The sequence below is a fragment of the Herpailurus yagouaroundi genome, unplaced genomic scaffold, assembly GCF_014898765.1.
Source record: "Herpailurus yagouaroundi ecotype Mexico unplaced genomic scaffold, PumYag 77, whole genome shotgun sequence".
Lineage (NCBI taxonomy): Eukaryota > Metazoa > Chordata > Mammalia > Carnivora > Felidae > Herpailurus > Herpailurus yagouaroundi.
The window spans coordinates 46,364,193-46,378,619 of NW_024412388.1; the positions used below are offsets into that span (position 1 = coordinate 46,364,193).

The 14,427-nt window shown below is 43.2% G+C and overlaps 1 protein-coding gene across 16 annotated transcripts in view; it reads right to left on the minus strand.

The window, feature by feature from the left end:
- Positions 1–421: 421 nt before the first annotated feature.
- The window catches only part of DAB1 (DAB adaptor protein 1), a 1,153,213-nt gene continuing 1,139,207 nt past the window's right edge, over positions 422–14,427 (minus strand). For all 16 annotated transcript variants that reach the window (XM_040470386.1, XM_040470387.1, XM_040470384.1 and 13 more), the window contains 2 exons: positions 4,017–10,175; positions 422–3,821 (listed from right to left, as the gene is read on the minus strand). In XM_040470386.1, the coding sequence (XP_040326320.1) occupies positions 10,129–10,175 (47 nt within the window). In that variant the 3' untranslated portion in view covers positions 422–3,821; positions 4,017–10,128. The remainder of the gene's footprint in view (positions 3,822–4,016; positions 10,176–14,427) is intronic.

Below are 14,427 nucleotides of genomic sequence, written 5' to 3' on the forward strand. Positions count from 1 at the left end.
TACACTGAACTACGCAAACTCTTTGAAGGTGTCGATGAACCTTGGTCTTCAAACCAAGAGTTTATCAGGCTTTTTTTTTTTTTTAAGGGGGAGACACAACTCACAGACCTAGTCGTGGGGTCTTTCCCAATTTTGGAAGTCCAGGGCTACGTGTAGTCTAAATACCACCTCTATACAGGGTGGTCTTTTTTGACTACACACTCCTCTCTCTTCGCTGTGACTGCTTCTTCAAGCATACAAGTGCCTGAAGTAAAGTGAGGATGAGCTGATCTAACTCCTCAATGAAGCTTTCTTCCTCTTTTCCACCAGGAAAACAGAGGCCTTTGCCTGGTCAGGTGGATGCTTAGATAGAAGTAGTTTTGTCTTCCAATCCTTCGTCTGAGTATCCAGGAGAAACTTGCAGAATAAAACCAGGCTAAGCTGTTGTTCTCAAACATGTTTATTTGTTAACAGTTATACATGGCGTGTTACAGAAATTAATGGAAAATTTCTAAAAATTTCACTGTTGCTGAATGTATTGTACATAAAGTTAAAAATAATGTGTCCATATATGTTAACAAACTGTCATCTGAGGTAAAGTTAAAGTAGGTCTAGAAATGTACTGAAACAGTCACTTTCTCTTTCTCATCTTTATTAAAAAAATATGTGTCAGAACGCAGAAATTGAAATAAACCAAACCCACAGAGTAAACATTTTTTTTTTTTTTTTTTTTTAAAAGAAGGTGCCCGGTACATGACAGGATGGGGTTTCAGGAGACACTGGGATGAGGACGAATTATAAAAAAAGTCTTGCGGCATGGAAAGATTGTAGAGCTACGGGGCATGGGGGACAGAAGGACAGGTGGCGTTTCCCTGGTTTCAAAATTTAAAGTGACAAATTTAGTGCTAGTGAAGGATGAGGAATTAACAGTTGTACACACGGATTTTCTATCGGTCTAACCGGAACTGGGCAGACTCTCCAGGGCCTTTTGGTTTTGGTCCTCGGCTCTTATTTGGAAATTCCACTGTACTCTTGGGATAGGATATGGTGGTTCCGAGCTCACCAACCAGTGCTTGTTAAGAGGCAGAATTCTGCCAATGACAACGTGGATGGCAGTTTAAAATCTCGACCTTATTTCTCTCACTGCAATGCATCACATGGGCCTCTTTGTTAAGTGCAGAGCCAGTTACACTTTGGGTCACATTCAGTGAATGATGACAGGTCCACTGGGCTGTCACTCCCTGCTATGGAATGAACTCCAGAAGGTGTAACTGAAACAGCAACACTGGCCAGGCTAGCGTTCACTTTGAACGTGTCGCAGGCAGCCCAAAGCATCAGTGTAATGGCGTCGTGCTTCAAGACAAAGTCAAGACAGCCATATTGAGGGAGAAGATATAGCACCACTTGTTAGAATCAGAATCATGGACAACGGAGCAATTTAAGCCATTTCTCCCTTGGGAACTGCCTAGTGTATCAAATCCCCAGAAAACAGGATTGAACCGGTTTTAAGACGACTCTCATGGTTATCAGACCTTTCCCATTTTCCCCTTTGTGTGAAAGGATTATTTAATTATAAAATGGACGTGCATTCCTGGAGAAATCATGTGGACCGATAGGTGACAGCTACGGGGGGAGGGGGGTAAACGGCCCTTTTCGCTTTTCTGGTTCTTTGGACCTTCCACATTAGGATGGCGTTGACATATATTCTGTACGGACATTTGGTCAGTTTACCTAAGTGGGAAAAAATTACGTCCCAGCCATCTGTCAGTGTAAAATTTGGGCCTTGAGCAGTGACAATTACCTTGATTTTCGATTTTCTCTTTGTGAGCCAAGTATCACCTTCTTTCAAATCGCTTTTGTTTCTGTTCATATGAAGAACCAAGATACACAGGTACTGAAGTCAATCATATCAATGCCAATTCTACTTTCCAAGGTTTAAAACCAAGTAATGATAGTTAACCCCAAATCCAGTTAACCGCATGGTCCTCTAAAGTTTTCTCCTTAGTGTTAAACCACTAAATTCAACATACTGGAACTGCATAGGAACATCGGGAAAACACACTTGACCTGTAGCACAATTCTCTGTAGGGCAAAAATAGAGAGATTCTTTATGAAAATCATGTGCTAAATGTATGAACTGAACACTGTACTTTTTGTCTCATCAATGTAAAAAAAGGAAGCTTAAACTCTTCTGTTTCACATACAAACAGTTCAATGATCTCTATGGGGGTCGGTGGGCGTGAAGAGATGGGAGGGAGTTTCAGAATCTAAAGGTCAGGCCTTCAAAATGTGAGCATTTTCTTGTGTTCTCCACCGAGGGCGGGTGTTCTTGTGGAAGGGCTGGAGTAGACGGTGGGGTCACGTGCTCCCTTCTTGCTCACTAGCTATGGATTGGCCACAACTGCTCTGCCAGCTGTCCCTGAACTCCAGCTTTCCCCCATCTGCTCCACATAACATCTGGAGAGGGAGCCCCATCCATCAAGTTTGTCACATCCTGCACTCAATCTGCTACCTTCTCTACAGTGTAATGGCATTATTAAAAAGCATTTTCATTAACATTTATATTTACAAAAAAAAAAAAATGGGATTTTTTTTTTTTTCATTAGAACTCCTTAAAGCCATTTCCCTTAAATATTTAAAGAGTTTAATGGTAAGGTTTTTTTTTTTCAAGTTATAAAATAAAAATCCCATTTGAATTTTCTGATGTACAAAAAGAGATAGCGATGAACAGTTGTGATCCTGGAATCAGTTTGTTATTCCGAATATTCGTGTCACCATTGTTCCATTAGAAAGTCGGTTTTAAGATCCAAAACCGCATAACCAGGATTGTACCAGAATTATTTGGCAAATGACTTTTCTTTGAAAATGGCACGTGGAGAAGACACTTGTCTGCATAGCATCACAGCAGCAAGATATCGGAAAAATAAAAAATATCATTTTATTGTACTTAAGAGTTTAGAGCTTCTTAGAAAACCAGATGCATTTTTTTCGTCTTTCTCATCAATGGGATTCCGATGTCCTTTCCTACTCGCAGAATGAAGATTCGAACTGAAAGCTGTCTGTCTTCACCAGAGTGCAGAAGAGCTAAAGGGGTGTTTTGGCAACATTCTTGATCATAATCAACCACTTATCTGTCTTGTGATTTTCAAGTGAATTCCTTTCATATGAGGCTTTTCTTTTCCAGTTACATTTCCTCACCCATATCTAAAAAAAGTCAAAAGCGATACAAAAATCTTTACACCCATTAATTTTTAAACATGACAAAGGAAAGGGGACACAATGGCAGACCAGGCCCTGTGGAGTGATGAAAATACATCATCATACGTCAAAAGGCAAAGGGATGACGATACTGTTGTCACGAGGGCATCTTGCTCGTGTCTACAAGAAGTCAGTGCCAACCCTGCTGTCACTCTCTGAGGCCTGTAACTCCACATTTGATGTCTTTACAGTGGCCAACAGGTTGAGAAATAAAAAGAGAATTATGATTTTGCGTACTGGGTCATCTTAAACCCATGCTGAGAGAGCTCAGAATATTTGTCAGGTAAGCATTGGCTTGACTTGTGATTTAATGTTGGGTATGATTTTTTTATACTTTTGTGTGTCTTTTTTTCTCTTGTGCTGCCATAGTTATCTGCCATTGTCGCCATGAATTCCTAGGTCCCTCTTCCAAATGAGTTCTGTTGGGCAGTCATGAATTTCTTCATGGGATGAGGTGAGGTGAAAGAATACAAGAGAGCCTGTCACGATGCCGATTTCCATGCCAGTCTTGAAGCACCTGCCATGAGCCCACATCGATGCTATTTCTTAGGTCTGTTGATCTGCGCATAGAGAGGCTCCAGCTCCTATGGACAGAAGGACAAAGTGAGACCTGCTCTTTTCCAGTTAGGATTTCCTGACACAGCTTGGGAAAGAGGGTTTGGGATGAGAACAGAAAGATGACAGTTTATGATGGATGACCTTAGGTACGTTTTGGATTATTTGATCATGACGCATGTCATTTTGGCAACTTTGTTTAATCACTAAGAATAACTACTCACCCAGGTCTGTCCTTGGTTTTCAAGCTGAGACTGGTTCCCCATTAGGGGAAAAGGTATAGCAGAGAGAGCTGGACGACCTGTGTGAGGTGGGCAAGATACTTATCCTTGCTGAGCCTCACTTTTCCCAACCATTAAGTAGGAATAATACTGTTTATCCTACAGGGTTATTGAGAGAAGTCGAGATAATCTATATGTAAAGCGTCCAAGCACAGTGCTTGGCAGTAAGAGGTCTTCAGAAAATAACAATCATCAAGAGTCGAGTCGAAAATTTTCCAACATAGTTTTATGAATGTCTACTTGAAACCACTGAAATTCTATTTCAAACTGTCTTTGGTTTCTGCAGGCAGTGAGGACGGAGTACACTTTTGAGCAGGAAAAACAGTGATTATGCCTTTAGCTCTTAGTGAAGAGCTTCTGGGACTCGTTTCCACTAAATCTCCTGCTTCAGGGTTGACCAGTCATCCGCCTGCACCCTGGAACTGGCTGTCCTGAGACGCACACAGGGACTTTGACCTGTATGTGACAAAGCAAACCTTCAGTCCAAAGGTATATGGGAAATGGTGTTTAGCCTTGTTGACACTAGAGACTTCATGCTGAGATGGCCCGGGGTGCACTGGCCAAGCAGATCAGATCAAGACACTGGTCTTAGGCATATACAGGCCCTTCCTTCACACTTGACCTTTTGCTGTCCACTCTTGGATATTTGCGCCAGAGTTAAAAGGAAACAGTGACATCTTAATTCTGTCATATTTCTCTATTAGCCTGCCTGTTGCCATGTGGGTATAGATCCTTTCTATTTGCTTATTTTCTTCAACCATCAGATTGAACTGATATTCTGTGAGCCCTGGCTATGCGTCTGGCACCATGCTAGGTATCTTTAAGGACGGTGTCTTTTTAGCTTATCACAACAGACTTGTAAAGCAGATGTTTTATCTGTTTTGCAAATGGGAAATCACGTACAAAGCAGTGAAGCAATTTTCCATGCTCCTACAGCTAGTGAAGTTTGGAACGTGAGACCTGAAAGTAGGGTCCAGTGCTTTTTCTAGGCTACTACAACAATTGCCATGAAAAAAAAAAAAAAAAGAGAGAGAGACAGAAAAGACCAGTCCTTCAATCTGTAGTGTTGTAGAGTGCTTCGGGGTTTACAAAGCACCCTCCTGTCTTATTTTATCTGCTTAACCATCCTGGGAGTGGCTTTTACTCTTTCCATCTCATTTTGCAGATAAAATCTGAAGGTCATAGAAGTGGCGTGATCTCAAGGTCATCGAGCTGCACCTCATGCATTTAATAGATCACATTGCTTGCTTTTATTGTACGGTGGGAATGGACTAGGAGATAATTTTGTCCAGATCCATCATTTTATAGGTGAAGAATGTGAATCCTAGAGAAGGGAGCTTTTGTTTCCCCAGAATCACAAAGTTACTTAGAAACCACATCCTGAACAGAATCCAGGACTCCTGCTGTCCAATCTAAGATGTCTTCTTCTAGACCTCACTATGTCTGTATTCTTCCAGGAAAAAGCATCCGTCTATCCTTTGAGACCCCCTATTCTGTAACAGGAGAGAATACCAATTCCCACGCTTCCCACCCATGGGACTTCATACTGCCCTTAGAAACATACAGAGTAAGTGTAATCTTTCTCCCAAATGTCTCATGACAGAAAACAGGGAAGCCCATTATTCCGTATCCTACCTCTGGGTTACTGCTTGCCAAGTTCTTCTGCTATTTTACACGTGCGGACCCAGCACAGTAGGTGCTCAATGAATGAATTTGTTGGATTAATGAATGACTATGATACAGCTTCTACTCTCTCCTCTGTGCTGATCACTTTGTCCTAAATAAGTCCAGTTTGGCTTAATTCTCTCAAACTCTAACCCAGCAAAATCTACAGCAAGAGGATTTGTTACGCACCTCATCTCTTCCCTACCAATGCCTTGAAATGTTTCAAATACCTATTGCAAGGCTAACCACGCAACCTTACCGTGTTTGTGTTTTGGGGGTGGGCGGGGTGGAGCAAAGGGAGAAGTAGTGAAGTCAAGTACAAGTTCTGGGGAAAAAACATGTCCTGTCTATGCTGGGCTATAGGATGTATCGTCATCATTCCTGGGTAGAACTGCTCCGCCCACTCTTCTTTTTGGATATCCTAAGAACTCAGGCCGCCTTGATCTCACCCTACAATTTGCTCTATTCTAATTTTGGAAACTAATTTATTCAACAGAGAATGACACCTAAACACAGAAGAAGACAGCAGGCCCAGACAGGGTAATTAATGCCACACTGCATTAACTTTCCGCAGCTGAGATAAATATTCACACATCTCCTGCTTGCCGGAATTTAGTTTCAAATACCCATCACAACAGTGGTAAGGACTGCAGTCAACTCTCAATTATCCCCACTAATGAAGGGGAGCAGTGGTGTGGAAAACCCCAAGCAGCAGATAATCCCAAAGTCTGACACTGTGATGCATTATACGTTTTGGCAATAGCTTTAACTTCCTTGTTACAGAATCTTAGACTGTCAGAGCTGGAGGGGAGTAAGAAATCATTTGATCCAGAAATTTCTGACCTGGCTTCTGGCAAGGTCATGGTGGGGTCTTCAGGCTATTTTCAATATTCCAAAAGCCTAAATGGAATCATACATTAACATAGCACACCATTGATATTTTTTGTTTTCTTTTGGCAGATCTGACCACATCTCTGCCCTCCTTCAAAGGCTTCCCAATCACCCACAGGGTAGGGTCAAAGCTCCTTAGCTGGGCACACGAGACCCATTTGTCTCTTAGTCCATTAGAGCTAACAAATGCCCCTTCCAGACCGTGAATCAAAACCCAACCTTCAGGTCACGTAAATCATGGTTTTTTTGTTTTGTTTTTTTTTTTAAATGTCTTTATGCCTCTGCCAGAATGATCTTTCTGCAATGGATTTGGTCATGCCATTCTCCTGCTCAAAACAATCCTCCTGACTCCTTATTACCCCAAAGAAAATGCAAACCCCTCAGGATGGCACCCTTCCAATATGGCTCCATCTTCTTATCCAGCCTCATCTATTTCCATTCTCTCTCTTATGCCCCACCTTCTGCTCTTCTGGTCACCCTGGTCACATGACAGGATTTTCCCATCTCTGAGACTCTGCTCGGGCAGTTTCTTCTGCCGTTGGGGCCTCCCTTTGTCCTACAATGGGAGTTTCTACTTTCAGACCCAGCTCCAGTAGAAAGACTTTCTGGACTCTGCAGGTGACATGGGCCACTCTGCTCCCACTCAGAATTTGGGCACAGTGGAGCTCACTGTGTAGAACATACTAGAAGATAACATGATGCAGTGCGGACAGAGGTCTATACAGGTCACGGCAGGGAACTAGGACTGGAGGACTCTGTGCGGGTTACTTTACCCCTCTGATTTCCAGTTTCTTCATTAGTAAAATGAGCCTAGAAGTCCTCTCTGTGAGAGGTGCGGTGAGGATCGAAGGAGGAAATATACATTGATTACCTAGCAGAAAGCCTGACACGTAAGAGATACTCCAAAAAGGTTAGGTCCCTCTTGCCTGGGGATGTGGTTTTATCCCTCCTTTGTAGAAGGTAGTTTTAGGCCTCACAATCACCTGTAGGTGGCTTCTCCTTCAGAGCACATAGGAGCCACTGTAACGGGGCTCTGTTAGGAAATCTAATAATGGCACTGGACTAGCCCAGGGAAATTGTGCGGAAAGAATGTGGGGTTAAACCTATAGAATCTGGGTGCGGGGTCCCGTGGAGAAGACACTTCCACATGTTTGCAGACGATGCCCCGTACGAATTATGTGTTCATGTACAGTAGCCATGGAGAACACAGAATTAGGGCGATAAGAGCTTATGTTTACAGAAACATATACAGTCTGCAAGGACTTCCTTAGCTCACAGACACCATCTCACTTGGGCTTCATAGTGAGGCTGTCCCCTGGATATTCCTATCTCTACTTATAGCGAAGAAGCAAGTTTCTCAGACCTTGGGGACTCACCCAAGGTCATTCAGGCAGCACAGGGCAGAGCTGGGATAGAACCAGGTTTATTTGCTTGCTTGTTTTTTAGCTTTTTTTTTTTTTAAATTGCAATTAAATATGCATAGCAAAGCATTTGCCATTGGAATCATTTTTAAGTGTGCAACTCAGTGGCACTAATTATGCCTGCAGCGTTGTACAACTCTGTCATGCACCTACTAAGCAGTCTCCATAGCCCCAACCCCTGGTAACCTCTAATCTGCTCTCCATTCCTGTGAGTTCACCTATTCTCATCTTAAAATCAACTTCACTGAGGTGTAGTTTGTAGACAATGAAATGTTCCTATTTTAAGTGTACAGTCGGAGGAGTCCTGAAAAACATATCCACCCGTGTGGCCCTCGTCACCCCGATCAAGCTACAGAACTTCCACAACCTTCCCTGTGTCCTTCTCAGTCAACCCCTCTCTCCAGTGCCAGCCACCAGCACTGATCTGCTTTTGACCACTATCAGCAGATTTGTCTTTTTCTGGAGTTTCATGGAAACGGACTCAGGTATCCTTATGCCCACTGTCCTCTCCACTACCAGTGCTCCCTCTTGTGGAAGGTCAAAGTAAGAACGGCTCAGGGCCTGACACTTCTCGCCTACAGGGAGAAGCTGAGGCCTCAGGCTTGAGGGTTGTTTTTCCTGAAGTTTCGGAAACAGAGGAGAGCAGCCCAGGGTGTGGTCTCTCATTTCTGTGTCTGCTTCCTCACTTCCCCCAGCTGGCCACACCATTTTGGCTTGAAGTTTCCTATGCCACCTTACGATGAGCCCCTTTCTGAAGCCACCTAAATTATGCTTAGTCCTTTGCACCCATTTAATTTTTATTAAGTTTATTTTCAGAAGCCTTTTTTAGCTGCATCTACCAAAGGATACGCCCCTTGAAAAAATTATGGGTGGAGAGAAGACAGGGCATGCTGAGAAAGGTGGTCTCAGAGGAGAGGTCAATGTGCACCATGCAATCAGCTTGCTGAGCAAGCCCGTCTATGTCTGGGGTCAACACTTAGCCAAGCCAGGGGTGAGACCGGAGCCAGATAGGAGCTAAAGCTTGAGCCCCTCAGCACCACCCTGCTGAGGCAATAACCAGCCCCAACACTGGGGCCCAGCTAAGTGGGGTTTTTACATTTCTTGGCTTTGCAAATGAAAAAGGTGGTGGTAGCCAGGGAGTGGAAATGAGGCTGAAATGAATCAAGTCCTATCTGAAGACATGAATAGAATCATTAAAAATGCATGGGTTTTAGAGCCAGAAAGACCCTAGCAATCCTAACTTCCTGTATGAACTTAGGCAAGCATTTTACCTGGGCCTCAGTTTCTTCATCTGTAAAATGGGGCTTGTAACATCTACCTCAAGGGATTGTAACAAGTAACAAATGAGCTCAGATAACATAAAATGTTTTAACAAATGCTGGGAGTCTTTGAACAAAAAGGAAAAAGAAAACCCCACAAAGTTTTCTGATCACTTTCAGGCTGCATGTTTGCCTTTCAGGGTAGAAAAGTCTTTAAAATACAGGATGGATTTAAGACCAATACCTCAGAGATGGACACTGCTGCCCAAATGCACTTGCTCCCTGGGATCTTGGGATGTTGAAACACACTTGGTGAATCCAGAGATGCAAAATCTGAGTTGGGGGGGGGGGGCTGTCCACAAACATTTTGATCAATTCTACATTTCTCCAACAATGATGGACACAAATTATCTGCTTTGCACATGTACATCATCTTTCTTGCTGTTGTCACAAAGTAGATGAAGTCGCTGAGGTTGTTGACACCAATTCTCTGCCATGAGCAGAGGGTCCTGTCCAGAGTAAAGTCCTGGTCATCAGGAGAGGGTACTGGATCTCAGGCCAATAGTCTCTGAGAACCCTAATAAAGCCAGCATATTTAAGGGGCTTCAGTCCTGTCCTTTGTTAGAATAAGGCAGCCTGGGGGAGGGGTGCTGTTAAAGATCTTGTGTGAGGAGTGGGTCTTCCATACACTGACTGGGTGAGCCGGACAAGTTAGAAGGTTCTAGAATGTCAGCTGGAAGGATATGGGAATTGTTTTACAGAAGAGAAGACCAAAGGTCAGAAATGAAGCCATCTAGCTCCAGTCACACAGCTGTTAAGTCAAAAAGAAGCTACTAAAACCCATGTGGTCCTGGTGGGGTTGAGAGCTCTCGAGCTATATAATGGGGATGTAGGTTCAAATCCTAGCCCCATTATGTGTAAATCTTGTGATTTTAGCAAGCCATTAACCTGTCTACTTGTCTTACTTGTCATATCTGTGAAATGGGAATAATAAAAATACTTAAGAGGGTGACCCTGAGGATTGAATTAGGTGATGTTTCTGGAAGGGTTATAAACATGCTAGTAATTTTGAAATATATTTTATTAGTAGTAGTAAATGAAAGGCATGGTGATTACCTTCTGCAGAATGATTCTAGAGATAGTGAGTGGGATCTAAATCAGAGGTCGGCAAACCATAGCCCGTTGGGCAATTTTGGTGGCTGCCTGTTTTTAATAATTAATTTGATAAAGTATTTTAAATAAAGTATTATTGGCACTCAGCCACATTCGTTCCTTTATGCATTATCTCTTGTTGTTTTCTTTCTCTAACAGTAGAGTGGACTTGTTGTGACAGAGACCTGGCCCACAAAGCATAAATGTTTAATTTTTTTTTAATGTCTGTTTATTTCTGAGACAGAGACAGAGCATGAGTGGAGGAGGGGCAGAGAGAGACAGAGACACAGAATCCGAAGCAGGCTCCAGGCTCTGAGCTGTCAGCACAGAGCCCAAGGCGGGGCTCGAACTCACAAATCATGAGATCATGACCTGAGCCGAAATCGGATGCCTAACCCACTGAGCCACCCAGGCGCCCCAAAGCATAAACGTTTATAGAGTTTGCTGACCTCTGGTCTAAACGATCAACATATTCTACCTGTGCCCATCCCTTCAGTGGCTTGGACCCATTTCGAAATCTTGCTGTTTAGTCTGGTTTTCTCTTTTGATCTCCAGATTCTTGAATCCAGCAGCCTCCTGCATCTCTACTTGGCTGTCTCATGGGCATGTCAAGTTCAACTCAAGTTCCAAAGTAAACCCACCCTCTCTCTGCTCAAGCATGCTCTCCTGTCTAGTTCCCCAAATTAGGAATGCGGGAGTTGTCCTTGGTTATGTCCTTGTCCTCACCTCCCAGTTCCCTTCAGTCTTAACGGTCTCCTGAGTTCGTCTTTTAAATATTTCTGGGCACCCAGCCCACCTCTCCACCGTGGCCGACATGGTCCTCAGAGGGTCCCTTCCCATCTCCTAACTGCATGACTCCAACGCCTTGGGGTTTGACTTGCCTCTGACTGTTATGTCCAAGAGACAGATTATTTTCTGTTTTATATGGTTCTTTGGTTTAAGGCTCTGTTGTTTCATTGTATTTAAAAATAGAATAATAACAATAATTCCAAATACATGTATTCTGCTTCCAAAGCCGACAAAGCACTTTCATGGTCATGATTATTGATGCTGGGGCAGCCTGGGGAAGGAGCTGTTATAACTAATTACCCATATTTATCCACGTGAGGGACCAGGATACAAAGGGGTTACGTGCTTGCCTAAGGTCACCAGCTTTGAAACCATAATCCAGACCTAAGTCCCTGACTCTATGCACTTCTTACTTTCTTCTTACAAAGATTGTGTTTTTATTTTTTTAATTTTTTTTTAAAGATTCTTCCACCTAAAGCGTCTGAAGTTCAGCTTTCTTTTCCCTTGAACACTAGAAATCCATCAGGTAATATTTTACATGTCTTGGATTCCCACTATGAAGATCGGTATTAAAAACATGACAACGACTTATTATTTATGGCAATATCTATTGTTACTAAGGGAGACAGACCAAACAATTCCCCATTGTTACAGATGCAACTTCGATTTGACAGCTGGGAAAGTCTGATAGGCAGTTTATTTACTTAGCCATTTAACCAAATAAATGTTTTCATTTTCCTTTCATCTCCTCAAAAGCTAACATCTCGCCCTTAAAACTGCTCCAGCAACACATCAGTGAAGTATAAATTACCTGCCATTCCCACACCAGCCATTACAATATTATTTTGGTTCTTTTTCTTCCCCCCCCCCGTTGACCCAGTCTTTCAAAGACACGGGATTGTCCCAGATGGGAGGGTAAGGGGAAAAATGAAATAACTGAAGATATTTCCCTTTATTGCTAAAACAGAACTGGTGTTTGAGATTGGTACTGAAGCTTCCACCTGCGAGGACTGAGTCCATTTGTTCTCTCTTACTATGGTGTGACGGTGTGATATGGCTTTCACTTATTAACAGATGTTACCCCACCTACTAAGAACCGTGTGGGTATTTCTAATCAGAAGCAGCTGGAGATAAACTGCAAGGGTGATAAGAAGGACAAGACTCCTCCTTTCCAACTGTACAAAAACAGAGGGGAAAATAGAGCCACGGATGTAACTTTCTCTTCACAGTGTCCCTTCTCCAAATGTCTGGAAAGGCCCTAAGCTGGTGCAGTTAGTAGATTTCTAATTGCGCAGATGAGCGGATGTGACAGGGGCGGAAAGATCACATGCAGCTTGTATTGCTGTTGATGGAGGGGCCCAGAAAGGCTCATGTGGACTTCAACTGTGGGTGTCTTAGGGGATATGTCTGCAAGGCTGGCATCAGCCTCTTGGCTTGGGATTCTCAACAGGCAAATGTGATCATGCCAAGTGAAGTGTTCAAAGGGAGAAAACTGTTTCATTGAAGATTACAGTCCAGCCCTTTTGGGGTTGGGAGCCATTTATTATAATTTATATGTGAATGTAAGCCTGCTTACTTTTTGGAAGTGAGAGGTGGCCTGTGAGCCCCCAGCTGGCATCATTCTGATTATGGGACTGGGGAAGCCAGAGAACTAAGAAATCACATTTTTCCATGGCATGGGGCTCTGGATGGAGCATCAAACACGGAATAGACTGAAGCCCCAAGACCCGGTTCAGCTTGTTGGACTGTCTCAAGCTGAGCGGGCTCATAAAGATGAGGGTTTGATACATTGATCTGCAAATGGTGTAAGTCATCTTTGTCTTCTAGAAGAACTTCAATTTTAGGATGATGTTAGCTGTTATACTGACGAATGGCTCTTGTCACCTCTGGTTCATGCATCAAATTTTTCAAAAAGGTTGAGCACGTGAAATAAAACATACACAAGGGGGTAGGAAACCTCTTGGGGAATCTTTCCAAGCCATCCACCCATAATCCTCAGCTCTCCTCTTTCCTGGAACATTGACTTGGCCTTAAATTCACCAGCTTCCCAAAGAGCTTTGCAAGGCTGAATTTTTAGACGGGTATTTTGCATGGCATATGTGTTATTATATGCTACTGTACTGGTATAAAATGTAGCAAAATATACAGCATGTTGAGCTCTTTCATCATAAAATCTATTAACAAAATGCACTTCCCAAACACTGTTTTAGCTTTCAATAACTGTCAAAACAACTTACATGCAAACGGAGGATTTTGAGCCTCAGCACCGAGTTATGAATGGTGAAAACTATTTACCATTTTAATGGTGCTGACCACGCTGTTCAGGACTAAGGAAAGGAACTCTGTGGGTACAGCCTTGCAGCCCTACACATTTGTGGAAAACTAGGCAGGTATCTGAAAATCGAACACATTCGTCAAGGAGAGACCTGAGAAACCACGTCTGGGCAACGAGGTGTACTTCTGTCTCCTGAGAAGGTTTGCTTCATCAGCTCCTCTTTCTTGGGACCAAATCAGATGTATTGAGATTCAAGTGCCAGAAGCCACTTCTAGTGAATGTAAAGACACTTCTCTCAAAGTCGCTGCTGATGGAATCTGAAGTGGTTCAGTAGCAAACCACATGCTGTAGCACAGGTGCAAACAGCAGTGCCTCAAGCGAATGCTACGTGTCTCTGAGCTTCGCATTTTGCCTTTACGTTAGGAAGGGCGAGGGGGTCCCTTGTGGCAACACTAAATGGGCTGCTATGAGCTTATGTCTATCAGTCTCATCCCAAGGCTTGTTCTTGCTTCTTCGCCTGGCTTCACCGGATGTTTGGTTGGTGACCTCTTTAGGTCTGTGGAGTGTAGGCAGATGCAGGGACACTTTGCTTCAAAGGTTGAAGCATTTGGATCCCACTGCAGTGAGAAATTATCAGGGTGGACAGGATGCGTCCATCTCAGAATGCTGATGCTTTCAGAAACTGAATCCGTGTTAATATTGACCATGCCTCATTCTATCACCGCCATCCACTCAGAACATATCATTACTAAAAGAATGGGACCGATCCCCACTCCTCACCCTAACCCCTACCTAGCAGTATACATCAAAGGTCATGCATCCATGAGGAAGAACAAGATGGCAAATAGACACGATGCAGGGAGAAAGGGTGCAAACATCAGGAATATGCTCAGGCAGGGAGA